The sequence below is a fragment of the Mesocricetus auratus genome, unplaced genomic scaffold, assembly GCF_017639785.1.
Source record: "Mesocricetus auratus isolate SY011 unplaced genomic scaffold, BCM_Maur_2.0 Super-Scaffold_6723, whole genome shotgun sequence".
Classification (NCBI taxonomy): domain Eukaryota; kingdom Metazoa; phylum Chordata; class Mammalia; order Rodentia; family Cricetidae; genus Mesocricetus; species Mesocricetus auratus.
In genome coordinates this window covers 4944908-4958876 of record NW_024429183.1, presented here as the reverse complement: position 1 = coordinate 4958876, position 13969 = coordinate 4944908, and the positions used below count along the sequence as shown (strand labels likewise).

The 13969-nt window shown below is 46.6% G+C and overlaps 1 protein-coding gene across 1 annotated transcript in view; it reads left to right on the top strand.

Annotated features, from left to right (window-relative positions):
* Positions 1 to 13969, top strand: part of Cdh13 (cadherin 13) — a 973690-nt gene that overhangs the window by 538662 nt on the left and 421059 nt on the right. The window contains exon 5 of the mRNA XM_005073074.4: positions 2842 to 2994. Coding sequence (XP_005073131.1) covers positions 2842 to 2994 — 153 coding nt within the window. The remainder of the gene's footprint in view (positions 1 to 2841; positions 2995 to 13969) is intronic.

Here is a 13969-nt window from a genome sequence, read left to right as displayed (position 1 = left end):
ATTAGAGGCAGGTTCCACACTAGATTAAAAAGCTGGGTTCTAAAGTGGAGAGGAAAAGGAAGAGGAGAGAAAAGAGAAGGTGGGAGAGAAGAAAGGAGGAGAGAGCGGGCCCTGAGCAACGCTAAGCTGAGGCCCAGCACTGGAGGCTTGCTGTGCCCCTGGAGAGTAAGTCCTTTCGATGCAGCATCAGTCACTCAACAAACAGGGCCCTCTCCCTGGAAACTCGGCTTCCATAAGGTCAAGTGGTTCAAGCTCTCTGAGAGAGAAGGATTCAGTGACCCTGACCTTGTCAGTACAAGGAGAAGCCTCCCCAGGAGAGTTTCCAAATCTAGAGTTCAGCTTGCTGTGAAGATGTCTGCCCCAGGAGGCACATTCAGCTTCTCTTCTTCCAGAAGGTTCTGTGTCCCCACCCTCTCTGAACAAAGGAAGATGGAGAAGAGAACAGAGAGCACAGGAAGCCCTCCCTGGCACGTCCTCACCCCCAGCCTGTGTGTGGCAGGCCCATGGAAACAGGGCGGCACCTCAGAAGGGCGCACACCCCAGCGGTTGTGGGACATGGTACTCATTTGCTCAGACTGTCTTCTGGGTTGGCCTTCTAATGGGTTATCCTTCTAATGTGCTTGGGGCAAAGAAGGGAATGCTGGAATGCTCATTGGAGGGAAAGTCTGATATAAATGGGGAGCATCCAAGTGACCCACTGTCCCGTCCTCCTTGCTAGGACAATCACTTCCGGAACCAGAGAAGTTTGTGAATTTACTTTAAAAAATGTGGACTTCATTTTACATTATGGATAAGATGCTTTTTATGCCTAGAAGGATTCATCTCACCCATGAGCAACAGCGTAATTTTATTGCAATTATTGCTATTGGAATTGCAGTGCTTAGCTCTGATTTATCAAGCCCCAACTGTGTGCCTCATTTATGCTCTTTAGTTTGGGGGTTTTGTAGTACAGACTGAACCTAGAACCCCAAGCATGCTAGTCAAGGACTCTTTCATTGATATATATCCCTAGCCCTCTTTTTAAAGTTACAGTAGTTAGTGACAAGGTCTCACCACGGTACCCACGCTGTCTTTATATCACACTGTTCCTCAGTCAAGCTTTGAATTTGAGATCTTCCTGTCCTAGCCTCCTGAGTAGCTACAATTATAGGCCTGGGCCACCATACCCACCTGTACTGTCTCTTTAAACCTTCAACCTCCCTCCCCAGCTCCCACTCCTTGAATTAAATAGTGATTGTCCCATTTTGCATCAGAGGAAACTGGGAACCATAAAGGGAAAGACTTGTGTTTGAAGATAGGATTGTGACGTGTTTGCATGAAGGCAGGCGTTTATTAGCTCAACTGGTACTCAGCTGGCCGATATGGTGGACCCTATCCTCAATAGGAAGCCCAAGAACTTGTGGGTCTTTGACGTCCTGAAGCCTCTAATCAGGGGATGGGGGCTCAGGAAAGGGTTGTGAGATTAGTTAATTCCAATGAATAGTTAATCAGGGCTAAAATTTCTTCTCATCAAAAAAATCATGTCTTCTCGTTAATGATCCTATTTTCCATTAATCTTAGAAACTCAAACAGAGATAATTGGTGTTTAATTAAAACCGTAAGTATATTTCAATAAAGAACATCTTAAAATAATAAAAACGAAAAACAACAAAACCTGTCTTATGGAATTGTCTTGATGTGCCTCAACTGGCCCTGCCTCGTAACCCGCCATGATGCTCATGCTGCCTTAGACACCACTGCCACCTGGTGCCCGAGTGCAGAATTGCAGGCTTGGTACTTGGTGGCTGCCCCTGAGGGTGTTGACTTAACTAGACAACTATTCATTCTGAAGAAGTGACTGCTGGCTGCACGTCAACCCTCTTTTATCTGTGCCCCCCATTATCTAATACATTTGTGGCCTTCAAAATGTGTTGTTATAACCAAATTAACATCAGCAGCTCTGATAACACAGTGACAGGAGCTATGGATGAAAACCTGAGTGTGACTCAGACCTAGCTTATACCAGTATCAGCTCTCTCCTTAACTACACAATGTCACATGCCATGAAAGACCCCCATTTTGCCTTTACCTTCTGTCAACTCTCTTCTGCCATTTCTGTAATTTTCTAGGTGTTCTCTTGCCTGACTGCTGCTTCTGTCTTGTCCCTTATGCTCAGAAATGCCACCCTCTGCCTTTAACTTCTACATGTAATCTTAAGACTTCAAACCAGGGTCAAGAACCATAAAGGGTAGTGCTGCACAGCAGTGTCTACAGATGTGGATGAGACAGCGTCTCCATCTGTCTAAGGGCAGTGACCACAGGAGCTTGCTTAACTCTGTACCTCCTTTGGTTCTATCCATTAAACAGAAAAAAGCATATTCCACCCCCAGCACTGTCTGAAAGTGTAAAAAAACAAGCACGTGAGACTCTGACAGCAGATGCCTTGCACCCAGGGACCAGGGGGCCAGCTGGTACCAGCAATAAAGGAGTAAACCTTGTCCAGTGCCTGCCCAGTGCGGGATTGGTGAATACATGGCTTCTGCTGACACTTAGCCTTGTTTGCAGAGAAAACCAAATCTCCTGCCTCCACCAAAAACAATACAAGTTCCCAGTGTACATTTTCTGGAGTCATTGTCCTCCTTTCTCTGTCAACCCTGCTCTCCTCGGTAATGCTGAACTTCCCAGCTGTAACCACAACCATTTGCATGAGCAACACTGAGCAATGACGTTATTTGGGGCTAGGTTGCTTCTGGCCAATCTTGGGTTTTCAGGCAGCCAGCAAATTGGTCACCAAGGGGTGTCTGTGATGGGCTTTCTCTGTCTTTCAGATAGTCTTAAATGTCACTCTGTCTCTCTGACCAGGTAGTCGATAGTGACAGACCTGAAGGGTCCAAGTTCCGGCTCACTGGAAAGGGAGTGGATCAAGAGCCTAAAGGAATTTTCAGAATCAATGAGAACACGGGCAGCGTCTCCGTGACACGTACCCTGGATAGAGAAATGATCGCTACTTATCAAGTGAGTACTCCGGTGTCCGCTCACCCTGTGCATAAAGATGTGGATTTCAGAGCGATTTCTTCCCACTGAGCCAATTATTTCTGTGCCTCATCAAACCCACAAAAGTGTGGCTTGAGGTGCTTCTGTGAGAACAAAAGTAGAGGCTAACAGTGAGGGGCCCCTAGCTCATCATCAGAGCCTCCAAGCCTGTGTCACACGTTGGGTTGTGGAGACCAATGAGGGTGACACTAGTGGCATCTCAGAGGAGGTCAAAGCCCTCAGGCCAAGTCTGCCTTTCAGAGACCTGTGCTCTGTCTGACTAATGGTGATAAGTGCAAGCCTTCAGACAAGATAATCCTACCTTTAGATGCTTATCCCGATGAAAGCTGGAGGAGTCGGTGCAGTTTTGTACAATGTAGGCCATGGTCCTTAGAGAAGAACATTCCCAGAGAGCCGGCGCGGGGGGGGTCTTCTGCCCTCACAGGCACTGCATAGACAACATACACACACACACACACACACACACACACACACACACACACACACACACAGAGAGAAAATAAATCTTTCCAATATCTGTGAAGAAGTAATATGTGGAAACAGAGTCATGGGAATATTCCAGATCAGAAACAGAAGACAAACACATACAGTGCCCTCCCTCATTTGTAGTACTCGGCACAGATCGAGACAGGAGTACCTTTAGAGCCACAGTAGAAGAAACATCAAGGAAGTGTGTGGAAGTCATCAAAACGTAGAATGGACGTTAGAATGGGCATCTCCTTAGGAACAGTGGTGTCAATGTTATTGCTATGATTGCTTCTAGCAGTTGTGCAAACCATGAACTCTCTGTGAAAGTACTGTGTGCCAGGACTTGTTTTAGGCATGTGATTTGTTTCATGTAATTCAATTATCAGAATAGTTTTTAAGTAAATTCTATTACCACCCTATTTCCTAAAGAAGTATCATTTGACTTGTGGATACAGACCTCTTGGATGTTGCCAGCTGGGATTTTAATCTTGGTGAGCTTATCCTCTGTCTACACTCTTTTGTCAGTATCATATGTAAATGGTTCCACTGATTAATTATGTGAAAAGAAAAAGGAAAGAGCAGGGAACTGGGCAGAAGGAAAAGGAAGGGAAGAGAAAAATGAGGGTGTTTGTGGTTGTGTTTGGGGCTGTGGATTTTGAGTTTGGCTCTCTTGCCCACCTACCTTGTTCGCTGTAAATTTCAGTAAAGAGATGCCCAACCACTGGCATGGGAGGCATCTGCTACTGGCCATGTGTTGTGCTGTGGGGTTCCCACCTGCAAGAAGGTTCTTGGGTCTTGGTTTCAGCCAGATGGATGCCCCCATCTTAAAAGTTGTTCCAAGGACTTTCTGAGCCTTTTCTGAACAGGGGTCAGCACCCTTCCCATCTTTGTATGCCAAACATGAACTGTGTGCACCAAATGGAAAGTCTGGCTGTTGTAAAAATTTGATGCTAGTCCCACAGGAGTCACTGGCAGCGACAGTAACCAAAGATGGCTTAGCCTGTGTCAACACCAGCAGCCAACTATGGACAGGCACTGCCTTCACTCCTACCCTTGTCATGGAACATCTGTGAAATTTTGAGACCAAGGAACTGAGGCGGGGTATGGTGAATTTGATTTTTGATCTCTGTGGCTAAAGGTTCAGGGATCAAAAGCAAACAAACAAACAAGCAACAGCAACAAAAACAAGGTTATCCAGATCTTAGCACCAATGATTCCTCTTGAGCTGTGTGAGCTTGGACAACCCTCTCACCCTCTCGAATCTTGTTGTTGTTTTTCCATAACACGCAGAGGGTGGTAGGTGCTTCTCCATACAAGACAAAATGGATTTCCTTCTGCAAACACTTGGCACAATTCCCAGAACTTAGCAGATTCTCCTAAGTCAGAGCTACTCTTGAACATTATTTTCTTGAATGTTCTTAAGTGTTTTAAGTTTTTCAATTTTCCAACACCTTTGACTTGCTGACATCTGACAAACACAAGATTTTCCTCCATTCTAATCTTAAACAAGATTCATATTTTTGCTGTCCCTTTGTGAAGTATCAGTATTGAGGTGAATCTGTAGTTCAGGGTCCTCCAGAGGAAAAAAGAGGCCGGAGATATTAATAAAGAAAAAGAGATCGGCCAGGGAGGGCCCACACCCTGGAAACTCCGGTTGTGAGACCTGAGGAATGAGAATTGGCAAGTGTCTGAAGGACCTGCTACAGAAATTAATGAGTAGAAGGTAAGGCGTTGTACCCAACCTCCTACAGACATTAATGGGTATAAGGTAAGGTGTTGTATCCGAAGCCTCCTGGCCCATCTGATGTTTGTGATATCCAGAATTAGTTTACAGAATATCACCTTGTTGGAAGTCTTTAATATGGAAGGAAAGACTACGGGTGCCACTTACTTGGCCCACCTCAGTGTGAGCCTTCTCCTTCGGTGGCAGTGGTCTTAATCTCCAGGAGAAGTCAGAAAGCTCCATGGAGATAGGTGACTTTTGGGGATAGTCACAGCAGCCTTTAGGGTTCAATTCATCAGGCAGAATAAGATCAGTCATGCCCCTTGGTTTGGTTGTACCAGAAACTCCAGTTGATGGCCTCTCCCGGAACTAGGTGGTGTTTTTGCAGGCCCCCAACCCCCAACAGGCCCCACGCTGCTGAGCATCATGGGCCTTGGTCTCTGGAGAATGAGGGTGAAACCGTCACCATTGATTCTCAGGGAACCTTGAGGCCCTGGCAGCCTGGGTTCTGGTGCCGGGTCTCCCCATGCCTCGGCTCTTCTTTTCAGTCTCCTTTCTGTTGGCTTTATCCTTGAAAAGAGGCCAGGTGAGTGCTGTGGGGATATCTTAGACTCAAGGGTGGGGTACCACCTGCCCATTTCCAACTCTCTTAGGAACTGACTTCCTGTCTTAGAGAAAGATCCCATATCCATTCTGGTTGTGTTGCAAACCGAGCAGCTCTTCAAAGCACACTTCCTGGGTCCCCACACCCTCAGGCTTTAGCTTCTACTCTCTCAGTCTTCAAAAGCAGAGAGTATGTGGGTGTCTGTATTGACATCATAATTGCTCTAATATTGCTGTTGTTTGTTTCCTAGTTAAATAACATTGTTCATGTGCAAGCACAGGCCTGTGTGCCAAGAGTTCCACCCAAATCCAACCAGGAAGCACTCTGATGGAAGCCTGGGGGAGCCGGCAAATCAGACACAACGTGAGATAGAGTTGCCCTCAACCCTAAATGAGAACCAGCATTGAAAGCTACCATTTTTAAACACTGCACACTCTCACCTGTCTCACACAAGAGACAAAAGAAAAAAGAGCTCCAGGAACAAGGGGCAGAGAGGGCCTCCTGTCATCCTAGGTACCCAGGAGTCTGGGGCAGAAAAGACACAAGTGGAAGGCCAGTTAGTGTCACAGACTGAGTTCCAATACAGTCTGGGCAGTTCAGTAGGATACTGTCTCAAATGAAAACTTAGGAAGAGGTCTAGTGTTGCAGTTCAGTGATAGAGGCACCTGCCTAGTGTGTGTGCGTGGACCCTGGGTTCAGTCGGAAGGAAGGGAGGGAGGGATGGAGGGTGGCAGGGAAGGTTGCAGGGGAGTGGGGGGAACAGGTATTACCAACCTTTCCAAGGATTCACTGCCAATGTGTATTAGATTCAGGGGCCATAACAGTTTCACAGCCCCTCCAAAGTCTCGCTTCTCAGCCCCTTCTTCCTGTTCTCACTCCAACTAGACTTCAACATCTGATCAAGATTCCTTAGTCTCTTTCCTAGGGCCTGTCCAAATCAAGCTAAGAGAGGGTCTGACAAGCTGTGTGGTCAATGACTTAAGTCCCTCCCATCCTGTGACTTACTGCTTCCCTACCACAGTCCCCTGCCCCAGTACCCAAAAGGGCTTCCAGTGTTCTGACCCGAAACGGCACCTGGAAAAATAATTTAGCTCTTGCAGGATTGGGAGCTGACATATTAATGCAAAGCCTCCTGAAATATCACTCATTATTATGCATTTTGCCAGTGTTTGAGTGATTTGTGAACTCTTCATTGGAATAAAGTACTGTAAATGATTCATGAATGACCAAGTTTATGAAATTCTATAAAAATATTAGCGGGTGGTAATGACTCTCTCTCCCTGTGAATGGAATCTGCTGGCTGTGAATTTGTCAATATGGGAAGACAGGAACAGAGTGGGAGATGAGTCAGTTAGGGAAGTGTGGGTCCCAGTAGAAGATTTGAAATGGTCTCCATAGTGGGTATGAGGCAAGACAAGAAGCATGGCAGATCAGTTTTTAAAGGCATATGTGACTCTGGTCACATATGCACAGATAACTGCAGGAGGTGAGGGGAGTGTCTAGAAAGAAGTTGTGTGCCTGCTGTCTTCCTAAATGCCTCCAAGGATTAGTTACTTTCATTATTGGGGCAACATAGCACGTGATGAGAAGCCACTTAAGGGTACAAGGATTTGCTCTGGCTTACAGTCTGATGGGAATCATTCCATCATGGTGTGAAAAGACAAAGCCTCGGGCAGGAAAGTCACAAGAGGCAGGCTGGTCACAGCTCGCAGGCAGGAAGCAGGAAGGGAAAAGGAAGCGGGGGCTGGACTATGAAGCCTCAAGTCTTGTCACCAGTGACCCACTTCCTACAGCAAGGCTCATCTTCTACAAGCTCTACAATCCCCCGAAACAGCACCACTGGCTGGGGACCAAGGATTTATACATGTGAGTCTACAGGGACATTTTACATCCAAACCATTATAGTCTTTGACACATAAATAATGTTTATTATCTTCTCTGACAATCAATAAGTTGGCTGAAGGCCAAAGGGGTTCCCAAGATGTAGTGTTATGCTGATGTAGGTACCAGCATTTCATGAACATTTGTGGTGTTCCAGGCTCCACCGTAAATATGTATGATTGATTATCTCATTTCACAAATATGAGTGTGATGCTTATGTGTGTGGCTGTGCTCGTTGCTGGTACAAAATACCTGACAAAGGTGACTTGGAGAATGGTTATTTTGACTCACAGTTTGTGGAGGAAAGTTCCATCATTCTGGGGAAAGCGAGGCAGTGTGAACAAGAGGCATCTGGTCACTTTCCATCCACAGTCAAGTAGCAGAGAGAGATGGGTGCTGGTGCTCAGATCACTAACTCAGTCTTGGACCCCCACCCATGGGATGATGACGCCCACATCTAAAATGAGTCTTATCTTCCCAGTCAAACTCTTTGGAAACACCCTCACACATGAACCTAGAGGTGAGAATCCTAGGTGACAATACACTGTGCTGAGTATATACTGGGGGATCTGGGTTCTTGGTCTCTGTCTTAGTTTCGTTCCTAATGCTGTAACAAAATACAAGGACTAAGGCAACTTATAAAGGAAAGCCTTTACTTAGGTTTGTGATTTCAGAGTATTAGACTCCATGGGGGCAGAGCAAAGGCATGGTGACAGGAACAGCTGAGAGCTCATGTCTTGATCTACAAGAAGGGAGTAAGAGTTTACACTGGGAATGGTGGAAGTCTTTTGACACTATAAAGCCCACTCTTAGTGACACACTTCACCTCCTCCAATCAAGGACACGCCTCCTGAGCCTTCCAACAGTTCCACCAACTGGGAACCAAATATTCAAACATATGACCCTATGAGGCCATTCTCTTTCAACCACAAACTCAGAACATGGAAGGACCTCAGTGTCAAACACATACTCACATTTTCCCCTATACAACTTACACTCCTTCTTGGTCAGGTTTTGAGTCTGTGATTATGAGCATGACCACAAAATTGGAATACTCCCAGCATTCAGGTTTCTTTGCTGGTATGACTTCCTTCAATCGCATGGCTTCTGTTTCATTCCTAACCAATGTGTAGCTCCATGGCAATTAGACAAAATATGCCTGAATGTGAAAAGACTATTTCTATCTGGAAATAGGCCTGTCTTAAAGTTGACAATCATAAGACATTTGGGAGGTACAGGTACATCCAGGCTAGAGAGTTATTTGGAGGATTTATCTTGTTTATAATGATCCTAGTGAAAGCCAATGGACAACACAGCTGCTTGTGTCTCCAATCCTGTGGTTCTGGTTTTTGTTCATTTGTCTGCTTGAGATAGAGACTCACTCTGCAGTCCAGGCTAGTTTCAAATTCATGAGAGTCTTCCTACTTCCTTAGTGCTGGCATTATAGGCATGTCATCAATCATCATGCACACCTCCATACTTACCACTTCTCCTGTCACTGTGAGCCAATGACTCACATGGCCAAGGAAGAGCCTGAGTGACAAGGTCCAAATGACTCAGGTTGAAACCCAAACTTTGGGGGCAGACCTACCAAGCTCCACATTTTTGACTTTGCTTTTAAATGAACCATGTAAAATTTCCATCCTTACAGACTCAGAAAGGTTGAGTACTCTCCATTTCATATGCATCCTAGTCTTGCGGCACCTTGGGTATTATTTGAACCTCAGTCTCTGTTTTCTCCTGGTGGTGTGAAGGCTGTAAGTGGGGTGTACATTCAGTCACCATCTGCCGTTGGGAGTCACACACCGACTTGACAATTTAAGCCCCAAGCAGGTGAAATGGAGGTAAAAGTAGATACTTGGGTCCAACCAGCAGTTACACCGGTGGATGTCATCAATTCTCTGGTGGTAGGCTCACCTATCAGGGAAGCCATCAAAGTGTATCACTCAAGAAGCATCATTACCTAGGAGTTAGTTAGAAGTCTCAGCCCACATCTGTTCGGCATAAACACTAGAGCTAGTCCCAAACATTGGGTTTTAACTCACCTTCCAGCGATATTGGGGCACCCACTGGAACACGGGTCTAAGACAGAGCCAGGTTGGGGAAACGGCTCAGTTGGCTATGCTTACCACTGAAGCATCAAGTTTGATTCCAAGCACCCATAGAAAAAGCCAGGCCTGGTGGCACATGATTGTCACCCCAACACTGGAGAGAAAGAAATAGGTGGATCCCTGGGGCTCCCTGATTAGCCAGCCTAGCATGATTGGTGATTTCCAGATCCCAGCCAAGGACCCTGTCTCAAAAGACAGTGCATGTGGCTCCTGAAAAACAACTGAGATTGACTTCTGGGCCCACAAGTATACTCACACAGCCATTAACATGCACAAGTATACTCACACAGCCATTAACATGCACAAGTATACCCCACACACCCATTAACATGCACAAGTATACTCACACAGCCATTAACATGCACAAGTATACCCCACACACCCATTAACATGCACAAGTATACCCCACATACCCATTAACATGCACCCACACACACACACAGACGCTCACACATACCTCACACACAGGCACATAGACACATAGGTGCATACACACACACAGGCAGATATGGCCCCACAAGTATACCCTCACACACCCATAACATGCACCCCCCACAGATGCTCACACACAGGCACATACACACATAGGTATATACATACACACACAGGCAGATATACACATACTCCACACAGAGGTACACACACAGAGACAGGCACAGAGAGAGAGAGAGAGAGAGAGAGAGAGAGAGAGAGAGAGAGAGAGAGAGAGAGAGAGAGAGAGAGAGAGAGAGAGAGAAAGAGAGAGAGAGAGAGAGGAATACATAGTTCCTATCTGAGTCACTACAACTTATTTCCTTCGTTAATTCACCCGCTAAGGATGGCCTCTGAGCCGATTTTACTGTAGCCCTTCCTGAGTTCCATTCTGTGCCTAGCTATGCTTGTCACAGTAAGTGCTACACTTTGGATTTGGGAAGCCCCTCCACAGGCCTTATAGTTGCAACGTTTTGTTGTTTTAAAGCCTCTGGAGAGCAAGGCAGCTGTGTCCCAGGTTTCTTTGCTCCACCCCTGTCTAGACATCAGATGACCGTGAAATGCCATGGGCCTGAGTATTTGCTTGTTTCATAGAAAGCAGACCTCAGGCCCAGAGAGGGACATGTCTTTGGAAGACCGAAGTCGGCACAGGAGATAAGTTGATAGGAGGAAGAGGCATGTAGTCATCGAGGCCAGCATTTCTGCCTTAAAGATCTGTGACCTTCAAGGTGGCATTTGTAGCTCTCAAATTTGCTGGTGTTAGAATCACCCTGGGGAGTCTTTGAGCTCCCCAGCCCACATGCTCAAGCCACATTTGAAAGCAGTTAAGTCAGAATGTGGAATGTGACCAAGCTCCAGTGTGCTCGTAAAACTCACAGGGTGTACCACTGTGAAGCCATGTTTTAGGAGCAACGAGTTAATATTGACTGACTACACCTCGGTCTACTCACAATTAGGAACAAGGACAATGACACCTGTCACAGAGGTGAGTTGAGGCAGCCAAATAAGGCAACTCAAGAGTTTCTAAGATATTAGGAGAAAAGCCATCCTATTTCTCCTTTTTCCACTGCTGACTCTCAGTAGACAACTGAAGAAAACTACTTTCCAAGACTCCTTAGACACAAGCACTTAAAAAACAGACGCCAGAGAGACCGAGTATGATAAACAAACAAGCAGTTATCTTCTGGCTGCTTAAGGAAAAGTAATTCATGATTTGCCTGAGGCCTCTCCCCACCCCGGCTCCTAGGAGCATCTCCATGGGACTCTTTCCACTCTGGCTCCCCACACATCTAAGCATTCATTTTGCAGCCTGGCCTTATCTGCTGGGTGCAGCTGGTGAAACTGAGGCATGGAGAGGTTAAACAGCATCGTAGCTTCAGCAGCCACATACCTGGATTAGACTGCCCAGGGGCTCCTGGCTGATTATGTATTTGGTTCACTAAGCAAAGCTGCCTCCTCACTCCAGGCTGTGGAAACGGATTTCTTCTGCATTTCATTAGTGCGGTGTCCTATAAGGGGCTCAGCTCTCCTGGCGGCAGGTGAAAGAATCTGTGTCCTTCAGCTTCACGGCATCCTCTATCCTGGGCCTTGCATGTCAGTATCCTGGCAGGAACTCTGGACCCCATACCTGTTCAGAGATCAAATTCAGGCCAGGCTGTACTGATTGTCTTTCTCGCTTTCATTGCCTAACTGAGGTATGATTGCCTTCCTCATGGCTGCTATTTTGTGTGTTGGGTATGTGTATTTGTGAGGGAGGCTTGTGTGCAACACAGCAAGTCTATGGAGGTCAGAGGACACCTTAGGATGTCATTTGAGGTGTACACCAGGCCAGCTGGCCCACAAACTTCCAGGATTCTCCTGTCTCTACCTTCCAGCTCACTGTAGGAGTCCTGGGATTACAGACATCCTCACATGGGTTCTCGGGATTCGACCTCAAGTCCTCAAGTTTTTGCAACAAGCTCCTTACCCTCGGGACCCTTTCAACTACTCATAGCTGCTTTAAAAACATCTTCTTCCAAAATTTCTGGCAAGCTGTGATACATCAGACCTGGAAGAAGCCTTTGAGCCACACTGCCCAACCCCTCAACTCACAAGTAATAAAAATGAAGGCACTGGCCAACTTTTCCTTCTCCGTGCCTCAAAATATGTCGCTGATACTTAATTGCCCCTAGGAAATACATATGGCGGCCGCTGCACTGGAACTGGGTCCTATACATACTTGCAGACAGAGCCTACATCCCAGCTACCACCACCCAGTTGGCAACTATTTGCCTTCATTGATACACCTGAGGTGTATCCCATTTTGATTGTGTTAGACTGAGAAGATCAGGGACCTGAGCTGAGCCCTAGGAAGAGAGAAGCAGAAGAGACCAGACAGAGGCAGTGGCCTCGAACTCTCCTTACTCTAGAAAGGCGTTTGAGAACCTGGAGAGAAGAAAATGACGGGTTATTTTTTATGAGAGATTCTCCTAAAGTTGAGGCCAATTAGGCTAATATAAAAAGACTGGGTAAGGATCTATGCTTAAACACTACTGCTGTGGGGTTGGGATCAAAGGTTAGCTCAGCTGGACCCTTCAAAAAGGGGTATCTGCAGCAGAGAAGGGGTGGACCTTGGGGGATCCCCCTGGGTGATGACTTCCCATGGCCCAGGAGATGCTGATGGGAATTGTCCTGTAGTTGTGGAATCCGCTGTTGTTGAAGAGCCCTTGTCAAGTCAACCTTGACTCTCCTGGGAAATATCCAGGGCAAAGGCTACGGTAACACTGAGAGCCTTCTGCCGAGGGTAGGCGTCTCGGGATCACTACAAGACTGTTTCCCTGTCTCACTTGTCTGCCCGCTTGTGGCTCACAGCCAGGGAAGACTGATCGGTTACATCCTGTGCTCGAGCTGCAAGGGAGCACTGCCACGCAGGACCACGCTTAGGCGGAGAACAGCCCAGGTTTACGCCTTCCAATATTTATGAGGCTTGAGTAGACAAGAACCCTGTGATCACCACAGTAAGGCCCTCTGCTTGCTTTTGTAAAGTTTACTCTAGATTTGTCCTGCATGGCTCTGTCCTGTGACAAGGACCAGAGAGAGGAAATGACTTCAGGAGGCTATGAGGGCTATCCATCTACTCAAAGAAGTTTAGTAGGACTGGGGACAAAACTCATGGAACCACCTCCCCATCACTGCAAAATTTAAAACAAAATTTAAAAAAAAAAGCAGTAAGCAGTAAGCAGTAAGGAACCAGAACAAGAAGACTGCTGGAGAGTCCTGTCACCTCAGAGAAGTGCACACAGCTGTCAATCAAATGAGGTGGGGTTCAGGACAGGAAACAGAACCACAGATAGGGAAGAAGGCAGGGCACATGCTCTGAGGAATTTAATCCAACCAATGCCTCTTGTGATGAGGGCAGTTGTCGAGGGCCATAGGGAGAAGATTCCCATGACCACTTTAGAGTCCCAGGGACCATTCTGCTTGGTCTGAAGATGGGAGAGAGAGCGCTGAATTGCTGGGTCTCCAAAGCCAGAGTGACATGTATCAGAAAAGCATCATTTTCCACCAGGGAATATGGGACACGATGGGGTTAACCCCAGCTCCCAGCAAGGCTAACTGCAGCAGGTCCTGGGAGGGCTTCATCACACAGGTAAGACAGGAGCAAGGTAAGGCAGGAGCTTAGATTCTTATTCCAAGAGA